Source organism: Eriocheir sinensis, chromosome 3 (assembly GCF_024679095.1).
Source record: "Eriocheir sinensis breed Jianghai 21 chromosome 3, ASM2467909v1, whole genome shotgun sequence".
Lineage (NCBI taxonomy): Eukaryota > Metazoa > Arthropoda > Malacostraca > Decapoda > Varunidae > Eriocheir > Eriocheir sinensis.
Genome location: NC_066511.1, coordinates 14,733,480 through 14,758,571, shown reverse-complemented (window position 1 = coordinate 14,758,571; position 25,092 = coordinate 14,733,480). Strand labels below are relative to the sequence as shown.

At 39.4% G+C, this 25,092-nt stretch overlaps 1 protein-coding gene and 1 long non-coding RNA gene across 3 annotated transcripts; both read left to right on the top strand.

Annotated features, from left to right (window-relative positions):
* Positions 1–131: 131 nt before the first annotated feature.
* On the top strand, positions 132–24,795 carry LOC127005566 (cryptochrome-1-like). Its single transcript, XM_050874506.1, has 13 exons — positions 132–450; positions 4,167–4,298; positions 7,375–7,547; positions 7,883–8,044; positions 8,514–8,618; positions 9,044–9,177; positions 9,615–9,713; positions 10,038–10,164; positions 10,912–11,043; positions 12,919–13,008; positions 17,951–18,108; positions 19,592–19,748; positions 20,195–24,795. The coding sequence occupies exons 2-13, from the start codon at positions 4,172–4,174 to the stop codon at positions 20,312–20,314; spliced, it is 1,584 nt and encodes a 527-aa protein (XP_050730463.1). The 5' UTR covers positions 132–450; positions 4,167–4,171; the 3' UTR covers positions 20,315–24,795.
* Positions 13,041–17,463, top strand: LOC127005575 (uncharacterized). 2 transcript variants are annotated; one of them, XR_007758731.1, is made up of 3 exons: positions 13,041–14,574; positions 14,734–14,966; positions 16,622–17,463. It is a non-coding gene; the product is annotated as an uncharacterized LOC127005575 (long non-coding RNA). The 2 variants fall into 2 exon arrangements; XR_007758723.1 differs by having other exon boundaries at positions 13,041–14,966; positions 16,622–16,649; positions 17,296–17,463.
* Positions 24,796–25,092: the final 297 nt, after the last annotated feature.

Here is a 25,092-nt window from a genome sequence, read left to right as displayed (position 1 = left end):
CCTAAACTGTTTCCTGGGCCACAATAACGATATTTATTTGTAGTTATCGTTAAAATGGTTTATTATTCCTGTTTCCTGGTGATACTTATGGGGGAGAGGCTGGTAAATGTGATCTCCGAGTACGATAATCTTGGAACGGTGTGCCCCACCATCACAACATTGACAACAACACTGAAGGCCACGGTGGGAGGTGGGTGCCGTGTTCCTCGTCTTCCTTGTAAACCTGGAAGACAAGACGAGATTAAAAGAAAACCGTGATACAACGAATAACAATGGAGAGATAAAGACAAAAACCTTACCACAGGAGAGGAAGGGCAAAGCAACACCCAGAGTGAGCCACAGTAACTTCCAAAAGGCCCTCCTGCTGGTGACCATCGAAGAAGAGAAATAAAAGCTCTTGGAGAAAAGGGGAAAAGTAAAAGCTCTGAGGATATCTACACATTAATTAAGGTAAGGCCCACAAGCTCCATCTGTCCAGGTGAAATATATTTTGAGCACCACCATATGTAAAGGTCATGTATCTATTTTTACCTTCAAACCATAATTTAAGGTGTTACATTTTCTTTACGGGGTGAAAAAATTGAAATAGGTGTAAGATTTTCTGGGATTTTGTGGTGGTGGAGCTAAAGTACACATTTACCCAGGTTTGGCCTTGTAATTTTTGAAGACTAATTTTTCTGATAGTCTTTTTACATGTTTTAGAAATTGGAGAGTGCGTTTTACCTTACATAATTAAGGCAGATATCAAGTGTTTGTATCATTCGTTATTTATCCAACAGACCAGAGGGTGATTAAGTTAGGTTACTGTTTCAACAGCGGAATGTTAGCTGTGATGGAGTTTTGATAGTTTATGAATAGTTCTTAGTCAAATGGATGTAGGTTACCTTACTTAATGTCTGTTAGGTTGCATTAAACAGCGTTCAGAGTCTTATAAAAGGAACAGATTCTATATAGACAAACTGAGCAGTCTCGTACTCAGTTGTTATTTAAGTTGGTTTATGAATAGTTCTTAGTCAAGTGGCAGTTGGTTACTTACTGTCTTGTTAGGTTGCATTAAACAGTGTAAAAAAGTACTGATAGCTCCTAGGCACTGGATATCTGGCATGGCAGTAGTTGCCCAACAGGGAATCAATAATCAATAAATCCAAGATATATTCACCTCTCTCATATTTTAGTCTTTTTTTTTTTTGTTTGAGTTCACAAGCATTATATTGTACACAAAATACTAGCTCAGGATACATATAAGACACTTGGTAATGGTCAAGTTACGTGTAATAATTCAATACATATCTCAACAAATTGTGACTTTGGCAAACTTAATGATCTTGCCAGATGTTGGAGTGTTTTGACATATTATTCAGTGGCATATTTGGAGGCTACAGATGGATACAAAGTTCAAAGTACTACAGGCTCATGAGCCAATGTGATGGATATAAGCACTGAGGTATATGCCCACCCAACTTTCCTGGTATACATATAGAAGATAGACACCTAAGTTCCTCACACAATTTACTGTATAGGTATGTGCAGCACTTTGAGCCCCATGAGTATTACAAAATTAACCATGCATTATAATTTATCTAACAGTACTATGAACAGTAGGATCAAGCAAGACTGACCCTCTCTTTTGGCCACTTGTACTGTCTCCTTTTTCCAGGGGCAGTGCTTGACAGGCTTTTTTGTTTCCTGATATTTTTTTTAATCCAATTGCTCAAAATGCTTTCCTCCAGCATATATCCAAATTTACATACATTGAGCAGACATATATAAGGAGAGTTGGTATGCAGGGAAAGCATTTTAGGTTTTAGTGAAGATTTGAATACTTTCCTCCAGCAAATATCTAAATTTAAATATATTGAGCAGACACGTATAAGGGGAGTTGGGATACAGGTGAAACATTTTTGGCTTTGGTGAAGAGGTTTAAATGCTTGCCCCCACCATATATCTAAATTTACATACATTGAGCAGACATATATAAAGAGTCTTTGGATACAGAAGTCAGTTCATTTTTGACTACATATTAATTAGAAACAGCTTTGTTTTTAGTTAGTATGCTGAAATGCTTGCTTCTGCCACCTATCTAAATTCACATACACTGAGCAATCATATAAAGTGACCTGGGATACAAAAGTCAGACATTCTTAACTACATCATGGCAGTTTTACACAACCTATTGCAGTCAATCAGGTTATAAATGTGATGAGAGAAAAATAATTGTTATAGTGATTGTAATAGTGTCATTCCACATCATTATTATTATTATTATTATTGTTAGCATCATCATCTTTATCATTATTATTGAGATACATGAAAGGGCATTAAGGGAAAAATTAATATAGACCCAAACTAGAGCACAAAAGTCTCCTCAGTGAGCAGACATGAATATGAAAAATTAAAGTGTCAATAAGAGGAGAATAAAAAGAAGAAGAAAAATGTGTGTGAAGGGGGCGGGAGCAATGCCTTCATGTTTAAATGCAATGCCTGCACACACATTAGGGTTAGCGACCTTTGGACATTTTCATCTCTCAGTATATTATTAAGCATTTTCACCCAATGTTCAGATAAATGTTTCAGATTCTATAATATCAGCTTTAATATATAAATTTTCATTGTGTCACCATAGTTTGCTAATCTTTTTAACTGCATATTTCCATTGATTAAGAGAGAGAGAGAGAGAGAGAGAGAGAGAGAGAGAGAGAGAGTTTTAGATATACAGTCAATTAGCCAATAATTCTCTCTCTCTCTCTCTCTCTCTCCTGAAAGACTGTAAAAGGAAATAGCTACCTACACTTTTATTTTCATACAATGGTGTTACGTAACCTTACAGAGGCCAAGGGTAGAAGGTTGATATATGTAAAGTGAGATTCCACCAAGGAGACGAGAGAGAGAGAGAGAGAGAGAGAGAGAGAGAGAGAGAGAGAGAGAGAGAGAGAGAGAGGCAAGACACGTGACTACGGCGAAGGTTAGGCTTCTTCTATGGTGTCAGATGATGAGAGAGAGAGAGAAGGCGGAAGAGGTCAATAGGTAGCTACACAGCAAAGATTGTCGTGAGAGAGAGAGAGAGAGAGAGAAGGCGGAAGAGGTCAATAGGTAGCTACACGGCAACGATTGTCAAGAGAGAGAGAGAGAGAGAGAAGGCGGAAGAGGTCAATAGGTAGCTACACGGCAAAGATTGTCAAGAGAGAGAGAGAGAGAGAATAAGTCTACGTTATCACGAACCATTGTGAGCAATCAGACGCGAGAGAGAGAGAGAATGAGAGAGAGAGAGAGACCGGCACGTGCAGGTTATCTCACGTGGAAAACGGGTGCCAATATGTGCGTCATTCTCTCTCTCTCTCTCTCTCTCTCTCTCTCTCAGGGTCATTAATCACGTTGTTTCCCTCTTGTCGAATGTTTTTATTTCCCACCTCCTCTCTGATGCATTATTATTATTATTATTATTATTATTATTATTATTATTATTATTATTATTACACTACCACCGTTATTATTATTATTCCTCCGTGGACTCCTTTTGACTTTTATTTATTTATTTATATCTAACTGTTTTTACCAAGAATACCGGTGTTAACAATGGTCATAGGATCCTTTGACTCCCTTTCATCTGTCTACCCTTGTGTGAAAGATCGGTTACACAACAAAGAGGAAGCGAACCAGCCATTCATTCATATCTAGCCTTCTTATAGATTATCCGTGTTTTTCTCTATTCATTTCTTTTTGTTTACTATTTATTATTCTTGCTTGATCTTTGCTGTTTGAAGATTTCTGTATACATGTGACTGATAGCCTACCCCTTAACATCACAGTCGGACATTACCAGCATACTTTTTTTGTTCAGTTTTCTTCTTGTTCTATGATCTTTAATGTTTAAGGATTTCTGTTTATTTGAGTAATTAACGTAAACAAGTAATGATGACCCCGACCCCCCTTGTCCTCCCCCTCGGCCACCATATTTCTTTTTCTTCACTTCTATCATTCCGCTTTGATCTCTAATATTTAAAGATTTCTGTTCATTTGGTTAAACTTAAAGATGATGATGTCCCCTCCCTACCCCCCCTTATAACTCCCCTACCTCTCCCCAAACATCACACAGCAGCCATGACCAGCGTATTTATCCTTTCCTTTCCAACATTCACACTTATTGCATGTCATTTTCCTCTTTCTAGGCGTCATGTCGAAGGTGGCGGTGCACTGGTTCCGACACGGCCTGCGTCTCCATGACAACCCCGCCCTGCTCGACGGTCTCAAGGATGCTAAAAACTTCTACCCCGTCTTTATATTCGATGGGGAGACTGCGGGTGAGGAGAGGGGAGAGGAGGATGCTGAGGAATGAGGATGCTTGTGTTAGGGACTTATGTCTTAGCTGATGATGATGACGATGAGGAGGAGGAGGAGGATGAAGAAAGGAAAATGGTTGAGGAGGATGAAGGAAGAGAAATGGTTGAGGGGGATGAAGGAGGGGAAATGGTTGAGGAGGATGAAGGAAGGGGAATGGTTGAGGAGGATGAAGGAAGGGAAATGGTTGAGGAGGATGAAGGAAGGGAAATGGTTGAGGAGGATGAAGGAAGGGAAATGGTTGAGGTGGATGAAGGAAGGGAAATGGTTGAGGGGGATGAAGGAAGGGAAATGGTTGAGGAGGATGAAGGAAGGGAAATGGTTGAGGAGGATGAAGGAAGGAAATGGTTGAGGGGATGAAGGAAGGAAATGGTTGAGTGGGATGAATGAAGGGAAATGGTTGAGGGGGATGAAGGAAGGGAAATGATTGAGGAGGATGAAGAAAGGGGAATGGTTGAGGGGGATGAAGGAAGGGAAATGGTTGAGGTGGATGAAGGAAGGGAAATGGTTGAGGGGGATGAAGGAAGGGAAATGGTTGAGGGGATGAAGGAAGGAAATGGTTGAGGGGATGAAGGAAGGAAATGGTTGAGGAGGATGAAGAAAGGGAAATGGTTGAGGAGGATGAAGGAAGGGAAATGGTTGAGGAGGATGAAGGAAGGGAAATGGTTGAGGTGGATGAAGGAAGGGAAATGGTTGAGGAGGATGAAGGAAGGGAAATGGTTGAGGAGGATGAAGGAAGGGAAATGGTTGAGGTGGATGAAGGAAGGGAAATGGTTGAGGTGGATGAAGGAAGGGAAATGGTTGAGGTGGATGAAGGAAGGGAAATGGTTGAGGGGGATGAAGGAAGGGAAATGGTTGAGGTGGATGAAGGAAGGGAAATGGTTGAGGAGGATGAAGGAAGGGAAATGGTTGAGGGGGATGAAGGAGGGTAATGGTTGAGGTGGATGAAGGAAGGGAAATGGTTGAGGGGGATGAAGGAAGGGAAATGGTTGAGGAGGATGAAGGAAGGGAAATGGTTGAGGGGGATGAAGGAAGGGAAATGGTTGAGGGGGATGAAGGAAGGGAAATGGTTGAGGAGGATGAAGGATGGGAAATGGTTGAGGAGGATGAAGGAAGGGAAATGATTGAGGAGGATGAAGAAAGGAAAATGGTTGAGGTTGATGAAGGAAGGGAAATGATTGAGGTGGATGAAGGAGGGGAAATGGTTGAGGAGGATGAAGGAAGGGATATGGTTGAGGAGGATGAAGGAAGGGAAATGGTTGAGGGGGATGAAGGAAGGGAAATGGTTGAGGAGGATGAAGGAAGGGAAATGGTTGAGGTGGATGAAGGAAGGGAAATGGTTCAGGAGGATGAAGGAAGGGAAATGGTTGAGGGGGGTGAAGGAAGGGATATGGTTGAGGTGGATGAAGGAAGGGAAATGGTTGAGGGGGATGAAGGAAGGGAAATGGTTCAGGAGGATGAAGGAAGGGAAATGGTTGAGGGGGATGAAGGAAGGATATGGTTGAGGTGGATGAAGGAAGGAAATGGTTGAGGGGGATGAAGGAAGGAAATGGTTGAGGGGATGAAGGAAGGAAATGGTTGAGGTGGATGAAGGAAGGAAATGGTTGAGGGGGATGAAGGAAGGGAAATGGTTCAGGAGGATGAAGGAAGGGAAATGGTTGAGGTGGATGAAGGAAGGGAAATGGTTGAGGGGGATGAAGGAAGGGAAATGGTTGAGGGGGATGAAGGAAGGGAAATGGTTGAGGAGGATGAAGGAAGGGAAATGGTTGAGGAGGATGAAGGAAGGGAAATGGTTGAGGAGGATGAAGGAAGGGAAATGGTTGAGGGGGATGAAGGAAGGGAAATGGTTGAGGAGGATGAAGGAAGGGAAATGGTTGAGGAGGATGAAGGAAGGGAAATGGTTCAGGAGGATGAAGGAAGGGAAATGGTTGAGGAGGATGAAGGAAGGGAAATGGTTGAGGAGGATGAAGGAAGGAAATGGTTGAGGGGGATGAAGGAAGGAAATGGTTCAGGAGGATGAAGGAAGGGAAATGGTTGAGGGGGATGAAGGAAGGGAAATGGTTGAGGTGGATGAAGGAAGGGAAATGGTTGAGGTGGATGAAGGAAGGGAAATGGTTGAGGGTGATGAATGAAGTTAAATGGTTGAGGGGATGAAGGAAGGAAATGGTTGAGGAGGATGAAGGAAGGGAAATGGTTGAGGTGGATGAAGGAAGGGAAATGGTTGAGGTGGATGAAGGAAGGGAAATGGTTGAGGGGGATGAAGGAAGGGAAATGGTTGAGGAGGATGAAGGAAGGGAAATGGTTGAGGTGGATGAAGGAAGGGAAATGGTTGAGGGGGATGAAGGAAGGGAAATGGTTGAGGGGGATGAAGGAAGGGAAATGGTTGAGGTGGATGAAGGAAGGGAAATGGTTGAGGTGGATGAAGGAAGGGAAATGATTGAGGTGGATGAAGGAAGGGAAATGGTTGAGGTGGATGAAGGAAGGGAAATGGTTGAGGAGGATGAAGGAAGGGAAATGGTTGAGGAGGATGAAGGAAGGGAAATGGTTGAGGGGGATGAAGGAAGGGAAATGGTTGAGGGGGATGAAGGAAGGGAAATGGTTGAGTTGGATGAAGGAAGGGAAATGGTTGAGGTGGATGAAGGAAGAGAAATAGAGGAGTTTTTTTATATGCTAAACACTTCATTATTACATGCACAGAAAAAAAGCTAATACATATAAATATATAAAATGATAATTAGTATATTGGATTGGGAGAGTGCATGATGGCAAGTCAAATGGGTGATGATTACGATGTTGAAGGAAGGTTGATGATTTAGGAGTTTTTCATTACATGCCAAATACGTCAATATTCCATGCACAGAATATAAAAGATAATACATATACTAGCAGATTTTTCTTCCAGTTTCACTCAATCAGTTCTTGGAATCAGAAACTTCAATACTATCTTAATTTTGCATGGGATTTAGTTGCCTTTTATCAGTTTTTTTTCAACTTTTTTATTTTGCCTGCTATTTTTAGTATTCAAGCTTTTCTCTACAGGGACAAAGATCACTGGCTACAACCGTCAGCAGTATTTGACAGAGTCTTTGATTGACCTCGACAACCAGTTCCGCAGACATGGGTATCAGCTCCTCGTGTGTAAAGGGAGCCCAGTCGAGATATTTAAGACACTACACAGAGAAGTTGGCATGACTCACCTTTCATTTGAACAGGTAAGAATAAGCAAATGATGTCCAATATATAGATGCAAGAGTTAACCAGTATCTCTACTCTTTCATCCTTCTCACTGGTAAACTCTGGAACAGCCTTCTTTGTATACTGTATTTTCTCATTCATATGACTTCAACTCTCTCAAGACATATATAGAACCAAGTGTAATTATTTAATTTTTGGTAACTTATCCCTTACTTTTTGGGAATTACATAATGTAGGCATATTTTAATGTTGTTTGTCCTTTGATCTGTCTCTGTGACTATAAATGAAAAAGAAATATTGCTTGGCACCTGTATTTGCATCACCATATCTACAAACCTTTACTGTTTCCCAGGACTGTGAGGCAATCTGGAACAAGCGAGATGATGCAGTGCGCCAGCTGTGCTCTGAGTTGGGCGTGACGGTGGTGGAGCGGATCTCCCACACACTCTGGAACCCCTTTGAGATCATCGAGGCCAATGGAGACCACCCGCCCACCACCTACGAGATGTTTCTGGTAAGGGAAACGTAACTAAGGTTGTCTTATTTTTCAGATTTTTTTATTGCTGATATGTATGTAAGTGTGTATGTAAAATGTAATATAATGTGCATCAAGGGATATGGACTAGACAAATAATTACTAAGAAGTATTTTAGATATAATAGTGTATTTCTTATCATATTATTTTACAAGCTCAGGACCTGCATCGCAACTATTATTGTTATTCCTTTCGTCAATATCAAAACTGTGGTAACCTGGATGTCACACCTGCCTTGTGTCCCAGGGTAATGGGCTCTTACCCACCACAGGCTCAAGGGCCAATGCAACAAAGATGAGCACCGAGACCATGAGCAGCTATAGTGTATACCCCCAACTTTACCTCTATTCCACAAACCTTGCTTTGGAAAATATGTCAGCAAAGTTTGTCTTATCATAATATCCCAATTGAAACTGAAAAGACAATAGTTGCATGTCTTCCTTTTCAGCAAGTGGCACACACCTTGGGCCTGCCTCCCAAACCCTCCCCGAACCCTGACTTGGAGGACGTCACGTTTGGCGAGGTATCTGATGAATTAGCGCTGAAAATAAAGGTGATTATCTCTGTTTTGTCTCCTTGTCTCCACTTGTAGCATTTGATTATATGAATATGCTTTATCATCATCCATTATTCTCATCAGTCCTTCCACAAACACATGTAGATAGATGCACACACATATATATAATTTTATTTTCCTTTTGTTTTCATTGCTTTGTTCTTAATATTTTGATTTATTTTTAGATGATAAGATGATAAAAAAAACTCATCTTTGAAACCAGATCTTACCCATTTCAAATCAACAGCAACAGCAACAAAAAAATAACAGTATAGTAATCTTATTTTTATTTCTAAGTAGTGCTGATGACAAGAGACGTGAAATCATGGAAACATTTATTATCATTTTATATTTATTTTTATTATTAATTTTTCTGTTATAAAAAAAACTTCACAGTAATATTCCATTTCTTCTCCCTACAGCTCTACCCCCAAGTGCCATCACCGGAGGAGCAAAAATACACACGCAATGGGGAGTCACCAATCTACATTGGCGGAGAAACGGCTGCTTTGGCTCTCCTAAAGGACAGGCTCATTGTGGAGGAAAATGCCTTCAGGTACATATTGCAGAAGCTCTCTTGCCTCCCCTTTGTCTCTGTCTCTCAGTTGATACCTTTTCTCTTTCTCAGGTGATCTTTACTTTAGGTCTGGGACAGCCACCCATTGTCTGTATTCTCTTCAACCCATGACTTATATACTTTCAAAAGGAGAGTTTCAAGACACCTCTCCATCCATTTTTACCCCTCCTTTGGCTGCTCTGCTTACTATTTGCAGGAAACATACATATGAACCTTTTTGTTTCCTTTTTCCTTTTTTCACTTTAGCTACCTCCTTTCCTGTAAAATAAAATATGAAAAATAAAATAGGAAATGAGTTAAGTAAGGAGAAGAATAAAACTAAAGATGGCTAAAAACAGGGTGGTGTAGCTTTTGTAGTGTTGATGTAATTTCTTCATCTCAACTAGAAACTAATGTGTTATGTATTCTGCCCCCAGAGATGGCTACATCCTCCCCAACCAGGTCAACCCCGATCTGCTCGGCCCACCCTTGAGCATGTCGGCAGCACTGAGGTTCGGATGCCTGTCCGTCAGGAAGTAAGTAGACATGCAGTGCTCGTAAGATGCAAATAAAACACAAGCTCACCCAACTGTTCATCCTCCCTTTTGGACTGTTTGACAAATGGGTACCTGCGGAAACTTAGGGAAGTGGTAACCTGGATGTCGCACCTGTCCTGTGTCCCAGATAATAGGTTCTTCCCTACCACAGGCTCAAGGACCAAAGAGACTGACCGAGCATTGAGGCCACATGCAGCCATAGTGTATGCCCGAAACTTTACCTTTATCGTCTATTAAATTACATTATATTCGGTGTTCATATTGATTTGCACTGTTTTGTTACTACTAGTCTGCATCTTTCAGGTTCTACTGGGATGTGCAGGACACGTACGCAAAGGTGAACCGAGGAGAGGCGCCCACATCACACTCCCTCACGGCTCAACTCATCTGGAGGGAGTTCTTCTACTGCATGTCTGCCAATAATCCAAAGGTGAAAAATAAATATTTGTATTGATCTGTTTTGTATATATGAATTCTGTGGTCTTCAACAATAGTAGGGTAATGTTGTTATACCACAGCTATTGCTTCTTTTGATGGGAACTGTTCCTATGTGTTTAGGAAGTTGGGAAATATAATCGGCTGAGTATGACAATCTGTCAACATTGAGTCTGTAGCTCTGAGGCCAGAGGCAGCGCGCACATCTTTATGAGGGTATCAGATACCTCAAATAGCATAGTTTTACTGCGCAAAGCAGGTGATGTCACTTATTGTGACTTCGTGAGCTTTCATATTTATCTATTTGTGTATATTTCATGGTGGCAAAATTTAAATTACTAGTTTCATTTTTACCAGTGACATGAATTTGTGACTGTTTTTCACAGTAGAATTTCACTCTAATAAGTGAATCAGACCCCACAGAAATATTACCAGTGTGTGTATGAACGAATACAAAGACAACCACATGCTTTAATTTAACTAGGATTTCTCATGCATCATTATTAAATTAAAACAAAATATCCGGATGGGCCACTCTTTAGCCCATTACCTTCAATGGCCCCCAAAAAACAGTCCCTGCGCCAAGTTTGTACACCACATTTTGGTGATGTTAGGTGCGCCTATTTGGTGGACCAGCAAATTATAAGGCATGGACCAGCACCGGTCTGTGGACCATAGGTTGGGAACCGCTTATCTAGTTCACATTTAATAGCCTTTAATCATACAAATCTTTTCCTTACAGTACAATGTAATGGAGGACAACCCCATTTGCATCCAAATTCCTTGGTACAAGAACCCCAGCCAGCTGAAAGCCTGGGAGGAGGGGCGCACTGGCTACCCCTTCATTGACGCATGCATGAGGCAGCTGAAGAAAGTGAGTAGATGCAATGAAATAATTTAAGGAGGCGGTGGCTGAGTGGTTAGCGTGCCGGCCCTGCATTTGCCGCGTTTTCCATAATGCGGGTTCGAATTTGCCGCTAACCACCTGGGATTTTTCAGTCACTGCCGAGTGGCATAAGACTACCCACATGCTATCCTGAAGACCACCTATCAACCCGGACTCAAAAAGCTGTGCAAGTGAAATCAAGAATGAGCTCCAGGGGGCAGCATGAGCCGATTAATGGGGCCACTATAAACAATTGCCTGCGCCATGACGAGCTCGGGCCAACCAGCAGGCCCCTATGTAATAGCCTACCGGCGTTATTGGCCACATGTTAAAAAAGGAAAGTTAGTATGTGGGGCTGGGGCTTTTCTGACATCAGGATTGGGAGAGAGATCCAACATTATTTGATACGATCATTTATAATATGCTTTCCCTGTGAAATGGCATCGGGATGAAGAATTGTGGTATGTCTCCATATTTTTTACTGCTTGCTGTTTTAAGGAGACAAAAAGCAATGGCAGCTGCGATAGAGGATGTTAAAGTTGAGGCTACAGAGTGGATCCTCCGTTTTTTTTTTTTTTTTTTTTTTTTTTTTTTACAGCCTATTGCTTCGGTAGGTTTTTCGGGAAGGGCCTGGATGGTAGTTGGCCCCAGCCCGTCATGGCGCAGGCAAGTGTTTTATAGTGGCGCTATCTTTTCTTAGCTCATGCTGTCCCCCAGAGCTCATTTTTGTTTCTCTTGGACAGTTTCCTCTAGAGTCCGGGTTGATGGGTGGTCTTCAGGACAGCATGTGGGTAGTCTTAAGCCACTCAGCGATGACTGAAAAATCCCAGGTGGTAGCGGCGGATTCGAACCCGTGTCATTCATCATGCGGTAATTATTTATTATATTGTATTAACTTAAGGTTGTATTTTGTCTAGCATTTGTGTGTTGGTGTCTATTGGTATTGGTATATTTCTTGAGGGCTGGTATTTGTGTATCGGCCACTTTTTAGCTGATACTTTAGAGTTTTCTGTGTATTGTTGTTTAATAAATCTTATCCATTCCATCACAATGTATCACTGCCAGATTTTATAATTGATGAATTGAAATGCAATCATAAAGAATTAACCATCAATCTCTTTTACTGTCTATCTATCTAAATGTCACTATTTTCTGTAACAAATTTTGGAGGGTTTAATTCTCTGAATTTGCTTGACCAAATTGTATAATTGTTAATCTGCCTCTGCGCCTTTTGTGTGTTTGGGTTCCAGGCTTTATAACTTAGTAATTGCATTCTTCCAGCTCAAACTATTGGACACTGTTTGATAATGATAATAATAATGATGATCATAATAACTATTGTAAGGACATATTTGACTAGTGAGGTAAAGGAGGAGGCAGGTAACACAGGTGCATTTAAAGGAGGAGGCAGGTAACACAGGTGCATTTAAAGGAGGAGGCAGGTAACACAGGTGCATTTAAAGGAGGCAGGTAACACAGGTGCATTTAAAGGAGGAGGCAGGTAACACAGGTGCATTTAAAGGAGGAGGCAGGTAACACAGGTGCATTTAAAGGAGGAGGCAGGTAACACAGGTGCATTTAAAGGAGGAGGCAGGTAACACAGGTGCATTTAAAGGAGGAGGTAACAGGTGCTGAAGAAGCAGTAAGCAAAACTAGTTGGGAATAATCTCGCCTCAATACATTCGTGTTTCCTTTCTTCTCCTTTACATAATAACCATTGATAAAACATAAAATTCAAGGCAGAATTCTTTGTAGATATTTGCCAGTATATCACAAAACTGAAAAAGAATCAGATATGCGTAATCAGTTTGTTTTATTTAGATAAGACATCCAAGCATAATTTTTCTCTCTGTCATTTATCAGGAGGGCTGGATCCACCACGTGTGCCGGACAGCTGTGGCATGCTTCCTGACGCGAGGGGACCTGTGGATATCATGGGAGGATGGCCTGGAGGTAAGGTCTAAGCTTTAGGAAATAGACTCATCCATTTGCTATGCCTTGTTCTGCCTTCACAAATAGATGTATGTACATATACGTGTAAAATGATGTTTGAACTGTTTGCTACTCAACATTTTCCTACCAATTAGGTTAGGTTTGTTTTGGGTAGGGTTGTCTGAGTAATGTGTTATCCTCATTTTTAAATCTTTGGTAACTAAATTTCTGGTAGTAAAATGTCCATTAGAGAATGCCCTCATATGAAAAATAAAGAACAGACAGTCTCAAAGGTTTTCACTTTGACTCAGAAAATTCACATATGCTTCCTTATTAATGAGACTTTATGTACAGTGGTGCTCTTTTTAATACAGAAAAGTAGGCAGCTTAATTTTTCTGGAAAAAAAGGAGATGAGGCAATGAAATAGCTTACATAAGAACATAAGGAGTCTGCAATAGGCTGGTTGGCCAATACAAGGCAGCTCCTGTAAGCCTAACCCCACCTAACATCACTATCCATGAATTTATCCAACCTTTTCTTGAATGTATCTATGGTAGAGGCATCTGCAACATGACAGCCAAGCCTGTTCCATTCATCCATCATGCTACTGGTAAACCAATTCTTGCCATGTCTTTGTCGACTATGAATTTATCTACCTTAAAACTGTTGCTACATGTCCTGCTTGGCTCTTTTACAACCAAAACCCTATTAACATCCCCTTTATTAAAGCCTTAACTTAACCTAACCTAACGTAACAAAACCAAAAACACTATCAGTCTAGACTCAGTAAATTCATAAATACTTCCTTACTAATCAGACTTTCTATACAACAAAGTGAGGTCATTCTTTGTTGATTTATACTATAAGGTGCTGGCTATCATGTGTTTGAAGATACCCTAAACTTAACCTAACAAAGCCAAAACAAACACTATAGGTCTTGACTCAGAAAATTCATATATACTTAATAATAAGGCCTTCTATACAACAATGTGAGGTCATTCTTTGTTGATTTATACCATAAGGTGCTGGTGATCATGTGTTTGAAGATACCCTAAATTTAACCTACCATAACCTAATAAAACCATAACAAACACTATAGGTCTTGACATAGAAATCTCATGGATGCTTCCTTACTAATGAGGCTTTCTATACAACAAAGTGAGGTCATTCTTTGTTGATTTATACCATAAGGTGCTGGCTATCATGTGTTTGAAGATACCTTAAACTTAACATAACAAAGCCAAAACAAACACTATAGGTCTTGACGCAGAAAATTCATATATGCTTCCTTATTAATGAGACTTTCTATACAACAAAGTGAGATCATTCTTTGTTGATTTATACCATAAGGTGCTGGCTAGCATGTGTTTGAAGATACCCTAAACTTAACCTAACATAACCTAATAAAACCATAACAAACACTATAGGTCTTGACTCAGAAATTTCATAGATGCTTCCTTACTAATGAGGCTTTCTATACAACAAAGTGAGGTCATTCTTTGTTGATTTATACCATAAGGTGCTGGCTATCATGTGTTTGAAGATACCCTAAACTTAACCTAACAAAGCCAAAACAAACACTATAGGTCTTGACTCAGAAAATTCATATATACTTACTTACTAATAAGGCTTTCTATACAACAATGTGAGGTCATTCTTTGTTGATTTATACCATAAGGTGCTGGCTATCATGTGTTTGAAGATACCCTGAACTTAACCTAACAAAGCCAAAACAAACACTATAGGTCTTGACTCAGAAAATTCATATATGCTTCCTTACTAATGAGACTTTCTATACAACAAAGTGAGGTCATTCTTTGTTGATTTATACCATAAGGTGCTGGCTAGCATGTGTTTGAAGATACCCTAAACTTAACCTAACATAACCTAATAAAACCATAACAAACACTATAGGTCTTGACTCAGAAATTTCATAGATGCTTCCTTACTAATGAGGCTTTCTATACAACAAAGTGAGGTCATTCTTTGTTGATTTATACCATAAGGTGCTGGCTATCATGTGTTTGAAGATACCCTAAACTTAACCTAACGTAACCTAATAAAACCATAACAAACACTATAGGTCTTGACTCAGAAATTTCATATATGCTTTCTTACTAATGAGACTTTCTATACAACAATGTGAGCTCATTCTTTGTTGATTTATACCATAAGGTGCTGGCTATCATGTGTTTGAAGATACCCTGAACTTAACCTAACAAAGCCAAAACAAACACTATAGGTCTTGACTCAGAAAATTCATATATACTTCCTTACTAATGAGACTTTCTATACAACAAAGTGAGGTCATTCTTTGTTGATTTATACCATAAGGTGCTGGCTAGCATGTGTTTGAAGATACCCTAAACTTAACCTAACATAACCTAATAAAACCATAACAAACACTATAGGTCTTGACTCAGAAATTTCATAGATGCTTCCTTACTAATGAGGCTTTCAATAAAACAAAGTGAGGTCATTCTTTGTTGATTTATACCATAAGGTGCTGGCTATCATGTGTTTGAAGATACCCTAAACTTAACATAACAAAGCCAAAACAAACACTATAAGTCTTGACGCAGAAAATTCATATATGCTTCCTTAATAATGAGACTTTCCATACAACAAAGTGAGGTCATTCTTTGTTGATTTATACCATAAGGTGCTGGCTAGCATGTGTTTGAAGATACCCTAAACTTAACCTTACATAACCTAACATAACCTAATAAAACCATAACAAACACTATAGGTCTTGACTCAGAAATTTCATCGATTCTTCCTTACTAATGAGGCTTTCAATAAAACAAAGTGAGGTCATTCTTTGTTGATTTGTACCATAAGGTGCTGTCTATCATGTGTTTGAAGATACCCTAAACTTAACAAAGCCAAAACAAACACTATAGGTCTTGACTCAGAAAATTCATATATGCTTTCTTACTAATGAGACTTTCTATACAACAATGTGAGGTCATTCTTTGTTGATTTATACCATAAGGTGCTGGCTATCATGTTTTTGAAGATACGCTGAACTTAACGTAACAAAGCCAAAACAAACACTATAGGTCTTGACTCAGAAAATTCATATATGCTTCCTTACTAATGAGACTTTCTATACAACAAAGTGAGGTCATTCTTTGTTGATTTATATCATAAGGTGCTGGCTAGCATGTGTTTGAAGATACCCTAAACTTAACCTAACATAACCTAATAAAACCATAACAAACACTATAGGTCTTGACTCAGAAAATTGATATATGCTTCCTTACTAATGAGACTTTCTATACAACAAAGTGAGGTCATTCTTTGTTGATTTATACCATAAGGTGCTGGCTAGCATGTGTTTGAAGATACCCTAAACTTAACCTAACATAACCTAATAAAACCATAACAAACACTATAGGTCTTGACTCAGAAATTTCATATATGCTTTCTTACTAATGAGACTTTCTATACAACAATGTGAGGTCATTCTTTGTTGATTTATACCATAAGGTGCTGGCTATCATTTGTTTGAAGATACCCTTAACTTAACCTAACATAACCTAATAAAACCATAACAAACACTATAGGTCTTGACTCAGAAATTTCATATATGCTTTCTTACTAATGAGACTTTCTATACAACAAAGTGAGGTCATTCTTTGTTGATTTGTACCATAAGGTGCTGGCTATCATGTGTTTGAAGATACCCTAAACTTAACATAACAAAGCCAAAACAAACACTATAGGTCTTGACGCAGAAAATTCATATATGCTTCCTTACTAATGAGACTTTCTATACAACAAAGTGAGATCATTCTTTGTTGATTTATACCATAAGGTGCTGGCTAGCATGTGTTTGAAGATACCCTAAACTTAACCTAACATAACCTAATAAAACCATAACAAACACTATAGGTCTTGACTCAGAAATTTCATAGATGCTTCCTTACTAATGAGGGTTTCAATAAAACAAAGTGAGGTCATTCTTTGTTGCTTTGTACCATAAGGTGCTGGCTATCATGTGTTTGAAGATACCCTAAACTTAGCCTAACAAAGCCAAAACAAACACTATAGGTCTTGACTCAGAAAATTCATATATGCTTTCTTACTAATGAGACTTTCTATACAACAATGTGAGGTCATTCTTTGTTGATTTATACCATAAGGTGCTGGCTATCATGTGTTTGAAGATACGCTGAACTTAACCTAACAAAGCCCAAACAAACACTATAGGTCTTGACTCAGAAAATTCATATATGCTTCCTTACTAATGAGACTTTATATACAACAAAGTGAGGTCATTCTTTGTTGATTTATATCATAAGGTGCTGGCTATCATGTGTTTGAAGATACCCTAAACTTAACCTAACATAACCTAATAAAACCATAACAAACACTATAGGTCTTGACTCAGAAATTTCATAGATGCTTCCTTACTAATGAGGCTTTCAATAAAACAAAGTGAGGCCATTCTTTGTTGATTTATACCATAAGGTGCTGGCTATCATGTGTTTGAAGATACTTGACTCAGAAATTTCATATATGCTTCCTTACTAATGAGACTTTCTATACAACAAAGTGAGGTCATTCATTGTTGATTTATACCATAAGGTGCTGGCTATCATGTGTTTGAAGATACCCTAAACTTAACCTAACAAAGCCAAAACAAACACTAGGTCTTGACTCAGAAAATTCATATATGCTTCCTTACTAATGAGACTTTCTATACAACAAAGTGAGGTCATTCTTTGTTGATTGATACCATAAGGTGCTGGCTAGCATGTGTTTGAAGATACCCTAAACTTAACCTAACATAACCTAACAAAACCAAAACAAACACTATAGGTCTAGAGAAAATTCATATATGTTTCCTTACTAATGAGACTATCTAGTGCTGGTCCTGCAAATATGGTATGGTAGAATAATCCCAAAATACACGAAAATTACATAGGAAGTAAATCAGCCTATATTCTTTTTCAGGTGTTCTATAAGTACCTCATTGATGCCGACTGGTCCGTGTCGGCTGGCAACTGGATGTGGGTGAGCTCCTCCGCCTTTGAACAGAGCCTTGACTGCTCGATGTGTGTCTGCCCTGTTGAGTTTGGCCGCAGAGTTGAGCCCACCGGAGATTACATAAGGTACAGTGGTGGGAGATAAAACAAAGTACAGTGGTGGAAGGTTACATAAGGTACAGTGTTGGGATATAAAGTAAGGTACAGTGGTGGAATGTTACATAAGGTACAGTGTTTGGATATAAATAAGGTACAGTGTGGGAGATTACATTAGGTGCAGTAGTGGAAAGTTACAAGAGGTTCAGTGGTGGGAGATTACATAAGGTATAGTTGTTTGGGATTACATACGCTTCAGTAGTGGGAGATAAAATAAAGTACAGTAGGAGGAGATGCATAAGGTACAGCAATAGAAGATTACACAAAGTACAGTAGTAGAAGGTTGCATAATGTACATTGATGGGAGCTTTGTGATTTTGATGAAATGTACTCAATATGTGCATAGAAACATAAATTGTCTGGATTCTTCAAGATTTACTCGAAGCACTACACTCAGGAAGCATAGCATAACATCAATGAACTTTTCTTCATGTATACTGTGTGGTTTAGGTGTTGTCTAAACTTGCAATGATGGGATAGGCACGCACTGAATAAGCTATCGTCCGTACGTTCTTTTGGAAGCAAACAGAGAATGGCCGTGGTACAGGGTGACATGACCTGGCCTGAGGAAGGGTATGAGAAACAGTATGATCCTCTCAACTCTGCTATATGTATCATGGTTATGTTATTGGTATGTAGTGCAGTAATCACGAATACAGGCAGTCCAAATAAGAGAGCTGTAGTCAATTTTCCAAAGTCCTGTAAATAACCTTTCCAAGAGACTAATGTTGGTATTGTTAAACATTTTCAGGTCTCACATCAACTGTTTCCAAAGGTCAAAAACGAGATCAGTTGGGTTCTAATGAGTGTGTTTGTAGGCTCATGATGCAAAAGAAAGGTCAAACAACCACCAAGGCCGTTAAACTACCTCTGAAAACTCCCCAAAACTCCTATGAAAGCCTTGGAAAATAGACGTAATGGGAGCACAATATGTTTAACCCGGTAGCAGTGACGGGCCAAATTTGTGGCTTTACCGTGTAGCAGCGATGGGCCAAATTTGTGCCATGATTTAAACCCCCAAAAATAGATGATACATAAACTGATCACAAATGCTTTGATATATATTATGAAATGGTTTGCGTGAGTGATTATTTTTTCTCATTTTTCTCGCTCCATTAAGAAACATGATCCCCGCTGCTACCGAGTTAAGAATATGGAGCTAAGTGCTGACATTACAAAATCTCCGTCATTGCCTTGAGCCACAAACCAACACTGCCCATGATATTTACCCCACACCAAAAATCATTACACTGAATCCTGTTTTTTCACATTACAACTTTATATTATCCCAAGTTCATCTATTTTTATTTACCCCGGATCCTGTCTCTTATTTATCGTAACCTGTCAGTTTTTACAGCATGCTAACAGAGGCAATGGTGAGCATGGCAAAAAACCTCCTTATGCACATACTGTTGCCATAAACTAACACTACCCCCATGACGCACTCTTGCAGGCATTATGTACCGGAGTTGGCCGATATGCCACAGGACTACATCTTCAAGCCCTGGAGAGCCCCGTGTGAGGTTCAGAAAGCTTGTAACTGTGTCATCGGCAAGGACTACCCCGAGCGTATTGTTCGCCACAAGGAGGCCTCCAAGAACAACAGGAAGGTATGCATTGTAAGATTTTTTATTTCTTATATTGCACGGTCCACCGCAACCACATGCTTTATTGGCGGAACCATTTCTTGATGTGTTGTACATTTGTATCAGCAGACAAATGAGCCTACTAAGAGCTGCTCCAGTAAAAGAAGGCAGTATTGAGTGGCCAGAAGAGAGGGTCAGTTTTGGATGTTGAAGTCTGTTTGCATAGTGTTCGGTAAAAGCCTGATTATCTAACATGCTAGATAGGTGTTCTGGCTACTTTGGCACCACGCAAGGAATATCCTGTAGGGCACTGTGCATACTTTTTTTCCTATTCTGGTGTTCTGTTTTCGTTATAACCTCTACATGAGCATTTTCTTCTTTCTCTCATTCGTGTTGGCAGCCTCCACCACTTCAAGCAGCCATTGCTCACTGCTCACTTTCTCACGTAAATTTTCATTCTGTGTTTCCAGATGATGAAAAGTATTCGGCACAAGCTCAAGAATCCCCCGATGCACTGCGCACCATCCAATGCTGAGGAGGCCAAGCAGTACCTCCGCCTGCCCAAGTCCTGCCTCCACAATGTCCTGTAAAGCCATCACTGTGCCACCCCCAACACACAAAAATGACTTATAGAGCTGTAGTGGCAGAGCTAGTCCATTCTCATTAGATTTAAACCGGTGTATTGTTTTCCCTGTTTGTTTGCAGCTCATTATGATGTTGAGAGAAGGGGAATGGCTATCAGTGGGCAGAGTAATGACAGAGGAAGGAGGAAAGGTGGAGCAGGATACAGGATAAGGCTGAGTGAGCTAAGGGAAGGAGAGAAGACACAGGGAAGCTAAAGGCAGGTAAGGGACAGGTAAAGGTACAGTAAGATCTCGCATCCAACAAGAAATAGTTACCAAAAAATACTCATTAGATGCAAATTCGCTACATGTGAACTTATCAAATGCAAGATCTTACTGTATTTAAAATTTTTATGTAGATTTTTTATGATGATACATTTGCATTTGTTTACTTTTGATCACCAGAATGTCTTCAATGCAGTAAAATTATTGAATATCTGTAACTGAAAGATTCAAGTTTGTTAAGATGATGGCACACTTAACACATATTGGGTTGCAGAGCAGGTGTAGACGTAGTGATTTTCAAAGATCCCAATTATCTCTCCAAATATAGTCTGGATCATCAGAATTTATTTACTATAACTTGAAATTGCTAGTTTCAAATTTTTACATATTACATTTATATAGAATACACATTTCCTCTCATGGGGCATATTGGGAGAAGATATATGTTGTGTTTAGTGTGTTTATGCCGTAAAATGTGACTGGAGAATTGCAGACTACACGTGTTAGGCGTTACTGTTGTACTGACAGGGTTTGACTACTTCTCAAAAAATGTGAGATGTTGGTTGACTTGAGAGAGGAAGAAACCATGAGAGGTGAAAATAATGACAGTAACAACCCTCATGGGGGCACATTAGAATCTGCAACCTAGGAGAGACATTCCTGTGTGCCAATACAAACATAAACTACATCAGGGAATGGTTCTTCTGCCAAAGTATGTGGTTCATGTGGACCGTGCAATATAAAACATGTGGATATGAATATGGCATGGATATGAATTGTAGGGTTATATTCATGTTCTACAGACACACAAAAATTACTGACTGATTGCTCATTACATCTGCCGTCAATCCTGACTCTCAGGTGATTGACTCAGAGATTGTGAGGAGTTGACAAGTGTTGCCTTGACCTACAACCTAATCCACTTTGGGAAGGTCAGAGTCAGATATGTGTGTAGTGCAGCTTATGTACTAAGTCTGTTACTTTTAGAAATTTGAAATTCACTTTGTTCTGTGCCTCCGTGGCGAGGTGGTTAGTATGCCTAGCTATGAATCCGTGGGCATGAATTTGAATCCCAGCTGGGGCAGTTGGCATGTAGCTCACCCAGTTGTTCATCCCCACTTTCGGGCTGCTCAATAAATGGGTGCCTGAGGAAACTTGGGGAAGGTAAACTGTGGTAACCTGGATGTCACACTGGCCCTGTGTCCCGGGGTAAAGGGTTCTTATCCACTACAGGCTCAAGGGCCAATACGATGGAGATGACCACTGAAGCCATGCGTAGCTATAGTGAATGCCCCCAACTTAACCTATATTCAGGAGAGAGTACTTTCATTCCTGCCATTTCTTTACTACTCTGAATACATGTAGCCCTCTCATATTTATGGCTATAATTAAAAAAGAGGAGCTACCTGTTTTGATGGTAGGCATGGCTTGTGGGCGTGTTTGTTTTTTGGGAGTGAGCCGTACAGTGACAATCTTAGACTAAAGCTCACAGATACAAAGATATTTAGATGTATATGTGTTTTATATAGTGGATCTTTGTATGATAGGCTTAAAGGTGTTAGGATTGTATATTTTGAGTTTGGGAAGAATGAGACCAGTATATGTTATGGGGTGTGAGATAAAGTATATTTAGGTGGCTTAGTAATGTGAGGAAGAGAATGGAGAATAATAATATGTTGAATAGTGTGGGAAATGTAACCATTTAATAGTTATGAGTGGGATACCAAAGAATGCATGGGATGAGGTCATGTGTAGAAGCCTCAGGGTGTTGTATTATTTCTGAACAGAGATATAGCTAACAAATAAGCAGCATAGAGAATTATCTTCCGGTGAAGAGGGCCAACGCTGCTCATCAAAGCTTAATTAAATATACCATTTTACAGATTATTTTATAATTAACTGCTACACAATATATGGGTAGCCCTGATAGTTATGTAATTGCTTGCTGAATAACTGAACAGTCTTATTAAAACTTTTGTCAAACTGTTTGCATACATAAGTATAGATTATAATTTGTTTGAGCACACATGAGTTAGAGAACACTTGTCTCATCTTGTGTTTTAGCACATGCTTCAGTTTTAAGTTTCTTGTGTGTCTTAGTATGTATGCTTATATATATGCCTGTGAATGTGTATACTTAACGAATCCAACTCGAGTCCATGCCATTTAAAATTAATAACATTGTGAAAATGCCTCAGTGATATGTTTACATTATCAAAACTTTCGAGCTTATAAATGACAACAATGGATGTTGAAAATACCTCATAAATAATTTAATGGTAATGTGAATGTGTCAATGTGAAAGCATTTACATCACAAAACAGAGTACCAATAGAATAGCAGTAGAAATACCTCAGAATATATTTACAATTGTCAGGATTTTACCGGGTACATCACTAATAATTAACCTTATCAAAACATTGCTTGTGTAGTATTACATCACAAAACAGAGTACCAATAGAATAGCAGTTGAAATACCTCAGAATATATTTACAATTGTCAGGATTTTACCGGGTACATCACTAATAATTAACCTTATCAAAACATTGCTTGTGTAGTATAAGGGAATTTCAGTGTGGCATTATGTGGTGTGGGACAGTTCTCTAACCTCTAGTGTACCAGACTGCCTCGAGAGCTTGTCTGTGAGAGGTACCGAGTGGGTGGTGGGAATGATTCATTGACTCATTGCATGGAGATGACCAGTTGTGTGGCTACTATGAGTTTTTACTTCCATTTTTTGGGTCAGAGTGAATTAAAAGTGTTGGATTTCCATAGAGTTTAGGCGACGTTTTGCAGACTCAGTTGTAAAGGGTAATATAAAAAAGTCAAACGAACCAACTGACTATGCCTTGAAAAACGGATCAAAATAGACAAAGCAGCCATACTGGTGTTGTTGAAGAATAATACGACGTTTGAGAAATAAGGCGATAGAGTGAAATATAGAGGCATGTAATCATAATCTCATCGGTCTGAAGGATGATTTATTTCACTTATTATAACCAGTAATAGCATATATATATCGTACTAAGTTCTCTAGCGTCTATTCTCTAGCAGATTGTCACTCCTGGCCTTGTTACATAGCGACTAGTGGGCTGTGATTCTCCTGTGTACAGTCAACAAAGAAAGTATTGAGCACCCATGGGTCAGTTGAATAGAGTTTGAGCAAAATATATAGACATGGTGTTGTGTTAGTTAGGTGTGGACCAGCGTTGCCAATTTGTCGTACTCTGAACATTGCATTTATCATTTTTAGGCCTGAAGACTGCCGCACCCACACAAACAACGAAAGAACATTAAAGTTAGCGTTAAAACCGTTATTTATTGATGCTTTTTGTGTTTTTTGCTAGAGTTATCGTTCAGAAACTACGATAGTGCAATGCGATGAGTATGATAATTTGGCAACGCTGATGTGGACCAATAGACTAGCCATTGGTGCTTGTGGGTGACTATAGTGAAACCAGATTGGCGAGATCATTTTTGTGTTGGCTCCCGTGGGCCTTCTCGCCAATCTGATTTCACTATAGCAACCTTCTGACCACAAGGCACCCCATGCGCGGCACTGATGTTGGCACGCACAGTCGAGGGTCAGGGAAGGACGGCACCCCAAGCAGTCCACCTTTTATTTATTTTATTTTTATTATTATTATTATTATTTTTTTTTTGTTTTTTTTTTTTTTTTTTACAACAAAGGAGACAGCTCAAGGGCACAAAAAAGGAAACAATAATGAAATAAAAAAGTCCGCTACTCGCTGCTCCTAAAAAAGAATCCAAAGAGGTGGCCGAAAGAGAGGTTGTGTTTACAGTGTGTTTATCCAACTTTCCGATACTCCCTAAGGACACAAACATACAGTACCCGCCTAACTAATACAACACCGTGTCTAGATTTCGCTCAGATTCTATTCACTCGTCCAATGGGTCTTTGATACTGTACAAGCTCATGGTAAATTTACATCTGACCCCATTAGTTAGCATTTAGATGAAGCATGAGCCAGTGGTAGGTAGGTAAGTCTGTCCGTACTAGTGGTGTGTGTGTGTGTGTGTGTGTGTGTGTGTGTGTGTGTGTGTGGAAGTAAGAGGAAATATTGTAAGTGACGAAGCGTTGGTGTTTGGTGTGAAATGACTGAGACTTCCGTGTCAAAAATAGAGAGAGAGAGAGAGAGAGAGAGAGAGAGAGAGAGAGAGAGAGAGAGAGAGAGAGAGAGATTAGCACATACCACACAAAATACCAGGGCTCACGCAGTCATTGGTAAATGCTGAGTGCAAAGAATAGATTTAAGCGCATCTTGTGTGTCTAATGTTACTCTAAAATATATACTGGAATAATACATATATCAAAAGTGCCATTGACGGTGTTACAGGCCGTACAAACAAACAAACAAAAATATATACTTGTAGCATTACTCAGATACAAGGATTTGTTATTTTAAAGAGTTAACGTTTTGCTCATGAGAGTCAACGACGAAACTATATTTATAGGAGAGAATTTTATCAGAATGTATTAATTCCAGATAGCTGAATAT

What these genes read in the sequence shown, in the direction of transcription:
- LOC127005566 (XM_050874506.1), top strand. Translation starts at nt 4,172, where the DNA reads ATGTCGAAGGTGGCGGTGCACTGGTTCCGACACGGCCTGCGTCTCCAT. An exon ending in CTCACCTTTCATTTGAACAG is followed by an intron (nt 7,548 to 7,882) that starts GTAAGAATAAGC and finishes ACTGTTTCCCAG; the next exon opens with GACTGTGAGGCAATCTGGAA. An exon ending in CCTCCAAGAACAACAGGAAG is followed by an intron (nt 19,749 to 20,194) that starts GTATGCATTGTA and finishes CTGTGTTTCCAG; the next exon opens with ATGATGAAAAGTATTCGGCA.